This window comes from Eretmochelys imbricata, chromosome 1 (assembly GCF_965152235.1).
Source record: "Eretmochelys imbricata isolate rEreImb1 chromosome 1, rEreImb1.hap1, whole genome shotgun sequence".
NCBI lineage: Eukaryota > Metazoa > Chordata > Testudines > Cheloniidae > Eretmochelys > Eretmochelys imbricata.
Genome location: NC_135572.1, coordinates 106,348,071 through 106,365,188, shown reverse-complemented (window position 1 = coordinate 106,365,188; position 17,118 = coordinate 106,348,071). Strand labels below are relative to the sequence as shown.

The following is a 17,118-nucleotide window of genomic DNA, read 5'->3' as shown; positions in this document are numbered from 1 at the left end:
AAATTGCTCTAGATTGTTATAGTATAGAGCATCTCCCCTGAAAGGAATGAGGTTCATCTGTAGGGCAAACTCTAACTATGTCACTTTATTGGGGTTACTGCTAGACTCCACACGGTCAAAGCAAATAATGTCATGTCCATCTAAACTATTATAAGCATGAGAGTGGCACATTTTCTAATCTGTAGTGTTATATTCTAAACTGTCACTAGGCATTAACTCAGTCACTGGTGAAGTCCTACCACCTAGAGATGAACTCTGGCTCAAAATGATGTTTTCCACTTCACTGCCACTTGTATAGCAATTACTGGGTCATTAATATCATTGCATGCAATTAGTGACAGTAGAATGAGCAAGAGTGGGCTTTTTATTTTGTTTTTTGTTTGTTTAATATAAACATTTTACTATAACCTTTTCTCATCCAAGGGCTTCAGTCATAAACCAGAGAGATTTTAACGGCAGATGCAGATTCGTAAAGGAAGCTGTTGAGTTTGCGTGCTATAGAAAATATTTTCTGTATAATATTAAAGCTCATGGTCTTGTTTCTAGCCAGCCTGTTTGTCATTAGGGACAATCAATGTAACCTGAATACTAACTAATTCTATTAGTTCTGTTCAGCTGAACTGTTAAGCAAAGCTGATTGTGGCAGTAGGGAGGCATTTCTTTCTATCCATGTGGGTTTTTGCCCAGCAGCAGGCTTGTAAGAGGGGCAAACTGTGCAAAATATCTCTTCCTGTCTGGTGAAGTTAACTATCCAGTAATGTGCTTTAGAAAAAATTATAAAGTGAATACATTTTAATTAGCAGGTTTTCATCTGCTATACAGTTTAGTTCACCACTCACATACACATAATTTGTTTGTGTAAACTGTAGGAAACTATGTGTGTTTATGTGGTAGACATGCATAGCTGGATCACTATGGCAAAAAGAGAACATTTCCGAGACTGTTCTTCATGAGAACCATTTAACGGAAATAATGTTGGAAAAAATTTAACTCTAATGAAAGATCTTAGAAGTATAAATAATAATTTTTAGCAATAAAGTCTTGAGGGTCATTCTCTTTATTTGGCTCTGAACCTTTACAACTCATTTTAAGACAATTGAAACAATAAAAATTTTTGGTGGGGAGGAGGAGGTAGTGAGTAGAAGGACCCAAGCAAATTACTCCATATCACCTCATACATTTGTCCAATATCTGTAAATAGGAAGGGAAGCAATTTAGACCTGATCTTGCGTCAATTGTAGTCAAAGGGGGTTTTGCCATTAACTTAAATGTGACCAAGATCATGCATTACTGACATCACTAAGTGAACTTCATAAGAAAGAGCAGATATTTTGGGTTGAGCATGGGTAGGTACTTGTAGTTTTGTCATTCTCTGTTGCATTGCTGTGGACAATAACAGGCAGGGCCTGTGTTTTACAAAGACAAGTGTGGTCCCTGAAATGCCTGCTCATTAGATCAAGATGTAGTTCTGGATCTCTTGGCCTTTCACATGGTTACGGCACTTCACCCATGGTATCCACTAATCTGGAGATGAAAGTGATACTGCCTTTCTCTTCAAGATTGACGCAAATAAATTTAGAGCTCACAAGCGGCATCGGGCTCAGCCTCATTGAATGCCACTTCCCTTAAAAGGAAAGACTTAAGTTTAATAGTAATAATAATTAATAATAAAGGGCCCAAGTCTGCCACTGTTACTCAAGTTGTGTAATAGTGTATACCATTGGAATAAGTGTAATTATTCACTGACTAAGGCAGCAGGGAATGTGAATAAGGGTTGCAAAATTGGCATGTAATTTATTCCCCAATCTGCAGGGATATACATACGTGCTAACTTGACTCAGTGGGGCTACTCATATGCTTAAAATTCTGAGTGGGTGTCAGTATTTCCAGTGTCAGAACCTAACTTTGGTACCTTTTATGAATACAGTTTGAAAGCTGATTCCTTGTTTAAACAAAGCTTAGATTCAGTAGATTTTTTTAAACGTATGTTAATATTAATCTGATGATGATTGTAACTACACGCAAAAGTAAACGATCAGCAATCTGTAGGTAATTAAAATAAACAGATTTCATCCCCACTGTAAAATTTCTTGCGGCCCATCAAGCAGGGTGCCCGCTGACTTACCGGTTCTGTGGTTAACAGATCTAAACGAGTTTCTTTAGTTGTTCCAGACTCATGAAGATCTGGCATTGCTGCTGGGCAAAAAAGGCAAATATAATTCTTTTAATTAAAACACTCTTTATATCTCGTCAGCTGCCTTGTCCATCATCCTGGCTGTTCTAGAAACAACTTTCTTGATTTGTGCTTATTTTGTTTTGTGGTTCTTGGTGTTCTTAAACTTGTCTCGTAAATGTAGATAATTTATGGGAAAGAATTACTTATTTGGTGCTTTGCTGAGAAAGTCTTTAAAAAGACAAAAGTGAATGAAAGCAGCTAGAGCGCACATACAGGATGATGTGGCAAAGGAATTTTCTTTCATTAAAAAAAACTATGTACTTAGTGATCCTGTGAGCATATATTAGATCAAGTATACCGTTGCACTAAGAATAACTTCTTATTACTGTTGGATCTACAGTTGGATATTTTCTTATTGCTGCTCTTGGGTTTTTGTGTTCCTTTTTCGATCTTCAAAAATAGCATTGGATAAGAGATTTATGGGGTTTTGATATTATTTAACTCTAATTGTAAAAACCCAAATTTCAAAGGCCTAGAGAGTGACTTAAGGTACAGTTCTGAGCAAGAGGTGGCACACAGAACTCACTACCCCAGGAGTATCCCTGGGAGGCTTGTACCTCAAATAGACCTTTCTAAGTCACAATTCCTTTCCTGCTTTGCTCTTCCTCTGGCCTACACCAGTAGCAAGTTACAACAACCTCTGCATCTACAATGGTTCCCTTGTGCTGTTCTTCACACTAGGTGGCTGCAGAGCCCAGGCTCCACCCATTCCCCCACCCATCTTCTCAAAGGGAGGAAGCAGGCACTCTGCGGCAAGCGCTTGCTCATCTCTGCGTGCCCAGACACAAGGCCTGAGAAAGCGGCACTGGCATGTTGGGAATGGGTGTGATTTTACTTCCGTCGGTGGGTGAGTGTAGTCCATGTCACAATCCAGCCCTGAATTAAATTGGTTACAAACTTTTTTAGACCAAGGGATATGTCACTAATGTGGCCTATTTTGTAGCTTTAAAAGCATGGAAGTATTTGTAACTGTGACAGATAGAAAGGTAATTGTGACAGATACAAAGGCCTAAGACTTTGTTGTAATAGCATTTTCCTAGAAGTAATGGTGATGGAGTTTTTAATTTTGTACTGTATATCTTTAAAAGTGAATGAGCCTTGATTTTTGTGACTTTGCCTTCATTTCTAATCTCTTTGTGAATGAAAAGCTAGCTATACAGAGGCACAAATCCAGAAGCTTAATTCTCCATCTGATTAGAGCAAAGTCACCAACCTGATTGGTTGAAAACAACCAAAGTTCCATGGAGCAGCTTAGCCTCCTGGGAGGCCGAGTAATAATAATCAAATGAAGACATATTAAAATGTAATATTACTTCCTCTCCATGGGGACTGTATAAAAATCATAGCCAGGAACTACTCCTGTCTGCTGACTCGGTTTCAGTCTCTGATTCTCTGCCTCTGCATTTATGGCTAATGCATTTCACACAATAAACAGGGATTGTGAAGTTTTAAAAGCAAATAAATATGAAAGATCAAACATTGATTTATGACTTCCAGTGGCTTTTTATATATTTTAAACCACAGAAGGCAGAACTAGAACTGGATGCTTTGGTCTGAATAATTTCATCACCTCCCATGTCAAATCAGGGGATATATTGAGAATCTATTTTACAATTACTGAATAGACACAGTTCACGTCCCAAAAGCAAGAATTAGTCAGGTCTCTTTAACTGCCATTTCTTAAAAATCCAGTGACACAAATCATCCACAAATCAACAGCACTTTGAGCCCAACCCTGTATTCCTTGCACTCTGACAATTCCTATGAACTTCAAGTAATTTTGGCTCAGGTCACTAGTATAGTGATCAAACATCAATTTCAGTTTATTGTTGAAAATGTGTTAGTCTTAAACTTTGGACAGGAACAGTTGGGATTCATAGAGATTTAAGGCATTTGTTTGTTTGTTTGTTTAAAGGTTGTGTACAGGCTCTTGCTGACCAACTGCTTCACTCTGCTTCTGACTGTAGTCAACAGAACTTTTGCCGTTGACTTCAGTGGAGCTCAACTGGACTTCAGAAACTCAGATGCACCTGTGTCATCCAAGGGTGGGGGGCAGAGGGGAGGAAGAGAGGAGTAATGAATCTTATTTTATCCAGTTAGCACTGTTGTGCTTATTTTCAGTTTACTGGAAGATGCTGGCCATATGATATAACAAACTTAGAGCCCAATCCCGGAAACACACCTGTGAGCAACTTTGTTTAAGTATGTAAATGTTTGCAGGATTATATAGTTTTTCTGATGATGAATGTGTCTGGTTGCCTGGGATAGACCACACTGAGAATGCCACACTCAGGACAGACTGCAAGAAACTCCCCCACACTGCAGAAAATCCCGCCGACATAGCGCTGTCCACAGTGGCATTTCTGTGAGTGTAACTTATGTTGGTCAAGGGTTGCATTTTTTCATACCTCTGAGCGACTTAAGTTTTACTGACAAAAGTGCTAGTGAAGACATAGCCTACCTTGTGGGTGTCACCCCAAGAACAAACATCTGAGATACAAATACATAGCAAATATTCATCACTTCAGATACAGTGATGATACATGGATTTAACCAGGGTAATCATACTTGACAGTTTGTAACTTTTCCATTGACACCTTACATGATACACTTTGTACAAGATTTGTTGCAATTGTATAGCAGTGGTAGGAACAACGATACAAATGGTCATCTTCAAGCATACAGCATCATGGTCAACATTTAACTCGAGCCTAATAAATTAAACATTCATTGCAAATTTATTAATTATTTTAAAAAATTCTTAGGAATCAGGATGCAACATTAATGTAATTAGAACTCCAGGGACAGGGTTACCCACCTGAAGTGTGTGTGTGTGTGTGTGTAATGGAGGAGGTTTAGATCACCGGAGGTGTAATTTTCACTCAGAGATCAAATATAAAGACAGCTGCAAGTGTTTTAGGAATATTTTGCACTTGTTCCCTTGTTTGACTTCTGCATACTGAGCTTTTGACAGGAAACAGTGTTTTCTCTGATATCCCATGTTATTTTTCTCTCTCAGTGAAAATCCTTCATCTTCTTGAATCTTAAAACTGTTTAAAACTGCCCCTTCTTCCTCCCCACATACTGGGATATGTGAGGTGATATCTTGAAATCCATAATGAAATTTTTCAAATAATTTCCTCCAGCAGTCTTGGCTAATTGTTAGTTTAATTAAGGGGAGAAGTTACTTTGCCACTGGAATATACTTCACTGAATACTCCTCCTTCCACAGGATATGGTGTTATCTCCCCTAAACTGTAACATCAGCTTTCAGAAAACCCCTTGAAGGACTGTGGAAAAAGTGAATACTCCTGTAAATTCATTCATCCAGCATCAAAGCTATGAAAGCATTCTTTTAGTAAGGAAGCAAGGCAGTTTGAACTCTGAAAAGCACACACCAGCTTCACTGTAATATTGGGTTATCTTGATGGAGGCTGGGCATTGTAATAGTTTTGCATTCCTTACTTTCCTTGTATTAGACTGAGGTTAGACTGTGGGTCTTCTAATTTTATTGTGGTCTCTGACAGTGTAGGTTAAATCAGACAAATTTTTAAAGGGTGCTGATATGAGAAGGGGCTGTACTCTATTCAATTAAAATCTGAGAAAGTGGAGTTTAAAGTGATTGTGAATCCCTGTAACCTAGATATAAAAAACAAAAATGAAAACTCACGAACAAAAAAAAAACCAAAATAAAGTCAGTGTTTATTAGCTGTACTCTCAGCTGATGCTCAGTTTTGATATTTCTATTTACTACTTTTTCCCCGTCCTTGTGTCTCTACATTGGCAAATAGGTCATAAAAAACACTTTCAGCGAAGACACATTTGATTTATGTCCAGAACTAGTTCTTAGTATTGATTTTTTTTCTCTCTGGAAAACAAAACAAAAAAACCCCAAACTATATGTCTCCATTATTTTCTGAGTCTGGCAATGCAATGGCACATTTCAGATCTGCTTTTATCTTAAATTACTTATTGTGGTGTGGGTTGCTGGGTTTTATTTTTTTCATTTTGAAAACTTTTTTAAAGAAAAGATTAGAAATAAAAACAAACTGAAGTTTTAGTAACTTTCTTTGTGATGATTGTGCAGTGAGGAAGGGGAAAACAAGATTAGTTGTACAGGGGGGGAAAACCCAGGGTGGCCCAAATATAAGGAAAGGAAAGTATAGAAGAAGGAGTAACGAGTTGGAAATTTTATATGATGGGGGGAAAACAGGTTACACACAAAAGAGGCAGAAGTGGAAGAAAAACAAGAAGTGGATCACAGGATAGGAAGGTAGGTTCAGTGTAAAGGGTATACAGCTAAGGAGAAGATGAAAGCAGAAAAAATATTAACATGGGGCTGGGAAGACACTGTGAAGCAAGTAGGAAATACAAATAAGCTATATTAAAAGCAAATCCCAGAGGAAGTTGAAAGGAGAGGGAAGGAGAACTGAAAACAAAGAGCTGGACAGTGTGAGGCCCTTGCTGAATTAGGTCCTCAGATGAAAAGACTGAGTCTAGAGAAAGGAAAGTGCTGTTTAATTTAAGCAGTCCATGGGAATCCCAACAAGTAATACAATTGGTATCTATTATTTATTTTTTTGCACTAGGTGGTCGGGATCTGTGTGTGTGTGTGTGTGTGTGTGTGTGTGTGTGTGTTTTGGGAAATGAAGGGAAATGGACAAAACACTCATACAAATCATGAAATGAAGTAGATTTAGAATCATCCCCCACTATTTAATACTGCATTATTGTTAATGTATCTGGTTAATCTGCAGCGTTGTCTGTCAGGAGCTAGTAAGGGATGCAATACGTTGTAGTCCTAAGAATACAATACAGTAAAGTATTAGTGTAGCATGAAAGAAAACTGATGCTCCCCTCTCCCCCCAGAATATTTGGTGATGGAGTACAATCATGTAGACTCTGACTTGATATGTATGAGTTCCCAAAGTGAGTTGTACTTCATACACAAATCAGATTGCAATACCAGCTAGCAGTGGGCTGCAAGTGGGTATGTGGAGTTTAAGCAAGCATACTGATAAGAAAACAATTTAAACATGGGGGAGACACTCGTTTGTTTGTAGAAGCTGAAAGGTTTCTGTTAAAGTAGAACATTTTTTTAAAGCCCTAAGAAAAATAAGATTGTATTTAAAAAAAATAAAATACTGTTTTCCAACCAGTGTGGAATCTCGGATTTCACTTTGTCTTTTGTATGTGCGCATTTCCTTAAACAGGAGATCTGTTACAGAGGAAGCAGGTGTACTGTGGTGATTATTATGATGTTGCTTTAAAAAAAGAAGAAGAGTGAATTAAGTACTTTGCTCCTTTGAGCCTGGCAGGGCTTCTTTTTCAGCTGACCCCATTACCTTTATTTGGAAGGTGATGCCATTTTATCCAGGGGCATAATAGAAAGTCACTCAATTGTGCATAGAAGAAAAAGTGGCTGAGTAAATTTGAAACCTGATAAGTCATTCCAGCGTTTGTATATAATGTATGACTTACCAATGTATTCATTCTTTTGGCTTTCAACATTTCACAGCTTTTCATAGGTCAACCTGAGCAACAAGAACAGATTCCAGTAGATTAAAGGAATCCCTGTTTTCAGGCACTCATATTCACATCACTTTGCCTACTGATTTCCTGAAATCTCTTTTTGTTTGTTTTTGTTTTTCTTTGATCAGCAACATCAAATGGGTCTTTAGAGGGCCTGGATAACCAGGAGGGAGGGGTGTGCCAGACAAAAGCCATGAAGATCCTCATGAAAGTTGGACAAGGTAAAGACCATCTGCTGTTTCATGAAATCACTTTGATCAGTCTCAGTACCCCACTTAGTGTGCAGGCTTCTTTTAATAGCATAGAACAGAGTGCCAACTGAGTCTAGTTTGGTCATTCTTCCCTTAGATTTTGAGAGCAAAGCCTATTTTCTGTACCTAAGCTACTGACAGATTTCTACAAGAGGAGCGCTAGTGTAATAAGATCTCTTTATTGTAGAGCTCTCTAGAAGGGAAGGACAGCCAGTAATAATGCGTTTCAGTCATTTTTATTTTAAAAACAAAACCACAACTTCACAGTTCATAATTATTTGGAATAAATGAAAGGAGAAAAGCTAATGTTTCTGTAGTTTTCTTATTATGAATTCTAACTACAGAAGAGGTTTTTGTTCATTGTCCCTTTTTATATATAGATAACCTATTGTGCAGAAAGAAAGAATTATTCTTCTAATTAGAAGTTGGTTTAGGACTCACTCAACTTGCTCAGTTAAACTGAAATGTCATCTGCAAAGCTTTTCTTGCCAATTACAGGAATCCCTATAGTTTCTGCAGATGGCCTCACAATCTAAACCTCTGAAAAAAATCAATTTTGCTTTAAAAGGAAAATTATATTCTTCTATCTCATAGCCCTTTTCATAAAGAGTCTTCTATTCAAAGCTAGTCCTATCTCATGGTATATAGCAGCCTTATAAAGCTTAATCTCTTCAGTTGTCTAAATTGAAATCAATCATTTTTCTTTCTTACAGATCCCAATTCTGCTGGATCACCCCGTAATACTGATCCAACTAAACGTCCCGAACAAGAAGCTGGTACCAACGGAAAAAGCTCCACAACAAGTCCATTTGTAAAGGATAATTCAGGTACACATCGGGATTTTTTGGTCTTGGGAAGTGCCATTTTAAGCGATTTTTTCCATTCCTTACATCATTATTTTAGCACTGGAATTTGTTAAAAGCAAATATTTGCATAGTGAGGTCAAACAAAAATGTGTTCTGATGCACCAGTGGATGGTAGCTAGAAGCTGTGCATTTTGGCCAGTGCACAGCACATATTGCCCCATCTCATTTTGCAGTTGGAGTAAATTACATCTTCTAAGAAAATCATTCATTTCCAGGAAAGTTTTTGGGTAGTAGTTTCTCTGAATAGCTTTACAGTGGTAAGTGCCGCTTCATGTTTAGTACCCTGGCAGATGAGAGAATATTTCTATCTTTCTCTTCCCATCCGATACATTATTAAGAGGTTGTCAACAGCCATTTGTAAGGTTTATTTTAATGCATGTATAATTAATGCTCTAATCTCTTATCTGATCTTATAAAGTCTACAAATGACTGATTGATCCTTCACTAAATTTAAAGGTTTTTAAAAAATGTATCTTTTTAACATGAGGATCTCATAGTTTTCAGACCAATATCTTCAAACTGCTTTTCACGCTTTAAGTGAACAAAAAAAATAAACAAGGTCACTGTGAAAGATAGCAAATTTAGAATATTACAAAGCCAAACTGGTTATCAGTCGACTCTGGGTTCTCACCAATGGCTTGAAGTCTGTCCTCACTGGCTACATTATTTGCTACCCTGCTAATGAATCTTTGAGGTGGCAGTTGTTGAGCGGGCGTCAGCAATTCTGTGCTAAGGTTATTGTAGCCAGAGTTGATAGTTATGTGAATTTAGCATCCACAGCATTTTTCCATCTGGAACTGAGCATGAAGAGAGGGAAGTTATTTCCAACTTTCTAAGTAAGAATTCATTGAATTCTTGTGACAAAATGCGATGATGCCACGCACTCAGCAGGCTGTTCAGAGTGAGAGCTTTTTTCTGCCTTCCAAATGTATTTTTTTTAAATAAATGTAATTTAAATAATAAAAGCTAGTTGCATGATAAACATTTTACCTATCTCCCCTGCTGCCTCAAGCTTCCTTGTTTCATTAGTAAGCAAAATACGTAGACGCAGTCAGTGGTTTAATTTAAACTAGTGTCTGAAAGAGAAAGTAGCAAGATTATGATACCAAAGTGTCAGCTGTCCTGAGACTTGTCATTTCCCTGTTTTTCCCTGTTTGCTGCCTTGAGCTGGCCAGCATCTGTTAAAAGATGCAGAATGTATCAAAGGCTGCCTTGTCAGTCCCAGGCCTTGCTGCTGATGGATGATGATATATGAAAAGAAAACAATGCGGTTTGGGAGCAGCATAAAAGTAAGACCAACAGACACAAAGTCTTGTTTAATATTGATTGCTGACTTCAGCTGTTTGCATTTAGCTACCTAACAGGGTAATTGGTTTGTCAAAGTTTAGCTGCCAGTTAATTCTTCCAGTCCTGCTGAGTCTTCACATTTTTAAGCACCGTAAAATGGTCACAGGCCAGCGATAACTTTTCTTTGTGTTTTCCTCTCTTTCTAGGATCCAGCACAGATGGCAGCAAGGCTGGACATTCCAGTATACTTGGTTCAGAGGTGGCCTTATTTGCAGGGATTGCATCAGGGTGCATCATTTTCATCGTCATCATAATCACTTTGGTGGTTCTTTTATTGAAGTACCGGAGAAGACACAGGAAGCATTCACCCCAGCACACTACAACCCTGTCACTTAGTACGTTAGCCACCCCAAAACGTAGTGGCAACAACAATGGTTCTGAGCCCAGTGACATTATCATTCCTCTAAGGACTGCAGACAGTGTTTTTTGCCCTCACTATGAAAAGGTTAGCGGAGACTATGGACATCCAGTGTATATAGTTCAAGAGATGCCTCCTCAGAGTCCAGCAAACATTTATTACAAAGTCTGACAAACTGTGGTACCTTTGAGTTATAGAGGAAACTTACTGGTCAGATGCTTTCTGTTGGGGTTTGTGATGACCCTCTGTGTGCTAGTATTGACTCAGGCACAGGGGGGAAAGGCAACACCCTTTTCTCAGAGAGCCTTCTTGAGCTGGACAGCTTATCTAGTCTGTAGAATTCCTGTCTCAGTGAACAAACATTCACTAAAAGCTGGAAGACTTTCCGTAGAAGATACCCATTCTCTGATTGCTGTATTCTTGTTACATTCATCATCCTCGAAGCCATGTGCTGCAGGCATCCAGGCATGTACAAAAGCCAAGGGAAGATGGAGTGATTTGTGGACGTTTAATAGTTCTAGGCATTCTGGGAAGGTCCTTTAGGATATCAGGCTTGAAATGCAATCTTACGACTTTTTGTGTCTCTCTCTCAGTGCAGACTGGATTTGTCACACAGACCTCGGCATCTAAGTAAGACTTTTAAATTCTCTTGCTTTTAGTCCATCACTGTTACATTTATTTCTGTAGTCCAGGGTTCTGCCATCCTTCACATAAGATTTCCTTTCACTCCACCTCCTGCATCACTAATGGAACATTAACATTTGGAGTGCCATGCTCCATCCATCTGCTACAGCAGCCTCTCTCGAATGGGTAATACATTTATAGAAACTGTGTTTGCTAATAAGGAGCCTTCCAGCCAAAAGTTAGGCTGTCAATGAAGTCAAGACCAGGATTGGACGGTGGCAAGGAAGGGCTGACTGCAATTGCAGTTGAATGCTGCTGCCTCTGAACTAGAAGCTGGAAAGAAACATAATATAGGTAGCACAGCACTTTGGTGTGCTAAGTTTTAAGAGGCAAGTAGGAGACACAACACGCGCAGTGGATTAGGGCCGCATTTGAAGGAGTTCACAGTTATCAAATAGCAATGTGCAGAAAAAAAATAGTACCTTCAATACAGTAGGACAAAGGGGTATTGTTAGTAAATGAATGAACAAGCCTAGAGGACAAGACAATAGCAGGTCCCTGATGATGTATTAGGGCAGAACTGTTGTGGTACTGGCAATAAGATATACAGCTTGGACGCTGTTGCAAAATCGTAGTCTGCTTTGGATGACTTTTTAAGCAGACTCAGCTGCTATACTTATCACATTTTACTAAACACAGGGAAAGCATTTAAGAAAATAGCGGAGAGCCAAATCTGACCTAGATGATTATAAGCCAAAGGTTCAAAAGAGCAGTAATTTCATCACCAATGGAGTTATTAAATACATTCGCATCTCTCCAAATAGATCAGGATTTTGTTTCTGATTGAGCCTTTTGACTCTTTGGTTTATGGTAGGGCTGTCCCTGCACAGTGCAGTGTAGGTACGGTGACTGACACAGCAGTTCATTGGTGCTCTGTTTCAAAGTTAAAGCACATATGGAAAACCTCTTACCATAAGGATAAAATAAATTATGACACTGAGAGGGAGAAGGACGATATGACTTATTTATAATAGGTGTATAGAACACAAGGAATATAAAGTGAAAGATTGTTTTTCTAATATATATTTTGAGATTGCACAGAATCTACACCAGAAGATGTGAAATTAATTTGTGGCAATTAAATGATCTTAATTTCTCAGCATTAAAAAATAAAATTTGGATGACTGCTTGTGGGAAAAAACAACTTCATTCCAAAAATAACAATAATGAGAGCAAATACAAAAATAACAAAGCCCTATTAAGGCATCTCACATAACAGTAGACGAGGAAACACAAGCCCAGAAATCCAGGAAATCAATGTCACCGAATCATATATTTAACAATGACAAGATGTTCTGGCATTTATTTTCTGTGTTGTGTTTTCCCTTGCCTTATGGACTGAAGCGTTCTGTAGATTTCAGCAGGTCACAGAGAAGGGGAGTTTCAGGTTAAAGTTTGTCTGCTTTAGCATGTTTTTTCCCCCTCTACCCCCCACGCTGAACAAAAAAAAAAGAATCCTACTTTTTATGTGCTATGCAAAATAGACATCTTTAACATAGTCATGTTACTATGGTAACACTTGGCTTTCCGAACGGGAAAGAAAACGTAGCAACAGCATTTTAAGGTTCTCAAACCTCCAGCGAGCACCTGCAAAAAAAAAAAAAAAATGAACTGTCATAGAAACGATTACTCTCTCTATTTCCTGAACCTGAAAATGATGTTGGTCAAAAAGGAGGAAAAAAGAGAAAAGAAAAATGCATGGTTCTGTGGAAGGTTACCATGGTGACTAACTACAGTACATATGTAATTCTTTCCAACAACCCCTCCTTTCTGTGAATCCATCCATACAAGATTTTCTTGTAAGTCATTAAGATTTTATTTTGCAGGAGGGGGAGAAAGGGGAAAGATAGGCATCGTGAGTCTGATTTTAATTAAATCAAGTGTATGTTTCATCAGTTGGCTACATTCTGGTTATGTACTAAACTGTGGGGGAAAAAAAAAATCAGATGAATGGATGAAGAGCAACCTGCAACCAATTGAAAACAATGTACCGTGCTTCTGTTTTGTGTTTGGTGCAGCATTATGACAATCTACCAACTGTTCCTTTATTTGACGTTGGTTCAGCTTTGAAAAGTTACTGTAAATGCCTTGCTTGTATTATCATCCCTAGTCTCCCGACTTGGAATTTGCACCATCATGTCGAAGTGAAGATGCTGTAAATAGGTTCAGATTTACTGTATATGGATTTGGGGTGTTACAGTAGCCTTATTCACCTTTTTAAATAAAAAAATACACATGAAAACAAGATAGAAATGGCTTTTCTTAACCAGATTGTGTATATAGAGCAACGTTGGTTTTTTATAAAGTCTAAACAAGATGTTTTGTATAAAATTTGATTTTTGCAATGTATTTAGCTACAGCTTGTTTAAAGGCAGTGTCATTCCCCTTTGCACTGTATTGAGGAAAAAATGGTATAAAAGGTTGCCAAATTGCTGCATATTTGTGCTGTAAGTGTGTACCATGAATATTTATTTAAGGATTTCTTTGTCCAGTTTGTAAGTAACACAGTATTACGCTTGAGTTATAAATAATTTCTTTCTTTCTTTCTTTTCTTTTTTTTAACTAGCCTGTCATAGGTTTGAAATCTGCTTTAGTTCCACGTTGCAATTAGCCCCCAGAAAATGAAAATTATGAAAATCACATTCCACGTCTGTTTCAAACTGAATTTGTTCTTAAAAAAATAAAATATTTTTTTCCTATGGAAATCTTGCCTTCTAAGTATTTTCTTTAGTTTTTGATTATTTATTTTTTTCCTTTTTCCTTAGTTTTCTTTTTCTTTTTCTTTTTAAAAACTCTCCACAGCTACTAGTGATCTATAGGGTGAACTTAAGTCTATTTTCGTTTCAAATTAGGGCCCTGATCCTGCAACCTGATTCGTATAGGCTGATCATTATGCCCACATGGAGCCCCACTGAAGTCAGTGGGTGCCATTAAGACATAGGGGCCTACTAACATGGATCAGCTTGCAGAACACGGAGTCTGGTGTCTGACCTGCAGACACTTAACTTGAAGTCAGTGGGATTTCTCAGGGTCCCAGTGCTCCCAATACTTACGTACATGTTTAACTTTACTATCTGTGAGTAGTCCTAGTGAAATCAGTGGGACTATTCACGTCGATAAAGTTAAAGTGCATAAGATTTTCCAGGATTGGGTCCTATGACATACAAACTAACACAAGCCTTAATACAGAATATGTGTGTGTGCTGCTCTATAATTTTCACTTAAACAACTGACACCCACATTTAACAAATACTGTCATTTTTTTCACAAAGCCCAGTCGCCATGAGAGCACATAATTTGAACAATCATCTGTAGAGTAATATATGGGGAGGCCTGAGGAGGGGAAAGATGCCTTTGTCACTTTAACAATTGATGCCAAGTTGTCTTACGAGTTTCCATTTGAGAAAGGCAGCTAGTTATTCATAGCTTTTGGTCGTGTAATTCCCATTTGTCAAATTATTTGTCTTTGCTGAATAATCAAGGAAAGAACGGTTGACAGGTGAAAAGTAAACTTATAGGTGAAGCATGAAATGCAGTGACACTTTTTTTATATTGGACTTAAGGGAAGCCTAGAGAATGTCAGTGACTTTAATTTGCTGTGCTATAGACTCCCTGTATGACCTTGAGCCAGTCACTTGGGCCCTCCTCCAGCAAAGCACTTAAGCATATGTATAACTAAGCATGTGAGCAGTCCCATTGACTTCTCAGGCCAGTCACTTGGGCCTGATCCTATAAAATCTTAGGCATGTAGATGACTTTACTTGGGACTATTTGTGCTTAAAGTTACCGGGATGCTTTGCTGGGCCAGGACTTTAGTCTCCCTGTCTCCACTTCCTAGCTGTATATGGGGTAACAATATTTCACTATCTTACTAGGGTATCATGAGAGCATACATTCCCCATCATGAGGTGCTGAGATACTCTGCTGATAGGGTGGGAGGCATATAAATAAACAGATAGACACTACATTCAGCCTGTTACATTTCTTTAGCGAACGGTATGTGCCTTATAGAAGTACACCCAACATCAAGCTACTGACTTACAGCTCATCTTTTAGAACATGCGGAGAAAAAAATGTACTTGCGCTTTTGCACTGCTGCTGACACTGCACTATTAATTATCAAACAAGCACAAAATCAAAATTTACTGCCCTCATTATGAAGCCTGGTTCCGCAGCAGGAGTCTCTCTGAGTCAATAGGCTCTGCTAAGTGGAAAATAAAATTATAATGTACAGTTGTTATCCATCTAAAGTAGAGTAAGAACCTATTACATAAAATATTGTCTCACAGAGTAAGTGTAGCAAAATGTTACTACCTATGTCTGAAGTGTTCTCTCTTTTTATGAACGTTGCAATGTTGCATCAATCAAATGCTCACGCAGTGAGTGACACACTTTGATTCTATGAACACTGTAAATTCCCTTTCTGCAGAAAATTTACTCATTCAAAAACTGGTGTAATGGTTAGCAACAGAAATGAGAAAAGTCAATAAAATATGGAAAATGACTTTTGAAGGATGATCTTGGTCTTTGTAGCCACCAAAGATAAAATCGGGAGTGGGGCAGGAACAAACCCTGGTGTGGTAAAATACAAAACACACCAGTGACACAGTTGCTACTTCAATATCTGAAGCATCAGATTACAGGTAGGGTGATGACTTTTTGGAAAAAGAAGGGAACTGGGAGTTAGAACTCCTTGGTTCTTTTGCCACGGATGGACTGCATGGCCTTGGTTGTTGACTCTTCTGTAGTTTGTAAAATGAGATATTATCTACATGCAATTTAACTCACAGGCATGCTCTGAGGCTTAATTAATCAGGGCTTCATGTTCCTCTTAGTAGTTGTCAGACAGGTAATGGTGATGATGGAAAGAAGAATGATAGGAGGCGTGGCGTTCACATGGCATTTTCCTATTTGTGCATGGAACTTCTGCCTATGCTAAAAGTGGGAACAGAGCCTAACAGCCTTGCCAAACATAGGCAAGGTTCTACCCACACATGGTGGAGATGGAGAACAGGTCCTGAAGAAGGATGGGGTGGAGCTGAGGGGAGAAGAATCTGCTTGAGCAGTGCTGGGAATGGCAGGGACAGGTGCAGAGAAGAATCAGTAATTGTGAAAGCAGTGGGGAGCCAAACTGCACCTAGATGTCAAACCCAGTTCTGGGGGTAGCTAGAGACAGGAAGTGTCATTGCTGATGATAATGGCTTGGTACAGATTTTGGAAAAGATGTTGCAAAGCTGAACAGGACATGGAGAAAAGTGCTGACATTGGAAAGGGAAATCAGGACTGCCAGGTGATGGACTGTACTGTGAGCAGGGGGGAAGCCAGACTCTAGGCAGTTCTGCCAATGGATACTGAGAGGAGAGAAGGAACATGCAATTGAGAGGAGAGTGAGAACCAACATCCAAATATGCCACAGATAGGAACAGAGTGGAAGCAGTGGAAGAGAGAGGGTAGCTAGGAACTGGACTCAACTGGAGTTACAAGAGATCCACAAGCACAAGCCCCCTTGCCACTTAGATACTGAGCCCCGTGGGGCATGGTCTTTGTTTTCATACATGTATGGACAGTGTCTATGTGTGTGCTGCTGGAATACAACTAATTAAACAATAAGTAGGGAGGGCCTGCCTCATCTCTCTGGTCTTTGGGTATCAACGTGGGAAAAGTGATTGTGTTATATTCTCTGGGCCAGATCCTCAGCTGGTGTAAATTAATGTTGCTCGGTTTAGCATCTGGTTCAATATTCGCACAGTCCTGAATTCTACACTCATCTACAATGCTGATGTGGATTTGATTGTCTTATGGCACCCCAAGCCCATAAATGGGGAGAGAATGCTTTACAGAAGT

The 17,118-nt window shown here is 38.7% G+C and overlaps 1 protein-coding gene across 3 annotated transcripts in view; it reads left to right on the top strand.

Moving 5' to 3' along the window:
• Positions 1 to 10,761, top strand: part of EFNB2 (ephrin B2) — a 46,041-nt gene extending 35,280 nt beyond the window's left edge. The window contains exons 3-5 of one of the 3 annotated variants that reach the window (XM_077807061.1): positions 7,897 to 7,989; positions 8,733 to 8,846; positions 10,379 to 10,761. In XM_077807061.1, coding sequence (XP_077663187.1) covers positions 7,897 to 7,989; positions 8,733 to 8,846; positions 10,379 to 10,761 — 590 coding nt within the window. The remainder of the gene's footprint in view (positions 1 to 7,896; positions 7,990 to 8,732; positions 8,847 to 10,378) is intronic. The other 2 variants (XM_077807062.1, XM_077807063.1) reach the window with 2 other exon arrangements.
• The last annotated feature ends 6,357 nt before the right edge of the window (positions 10,762 to 17,118 follow it).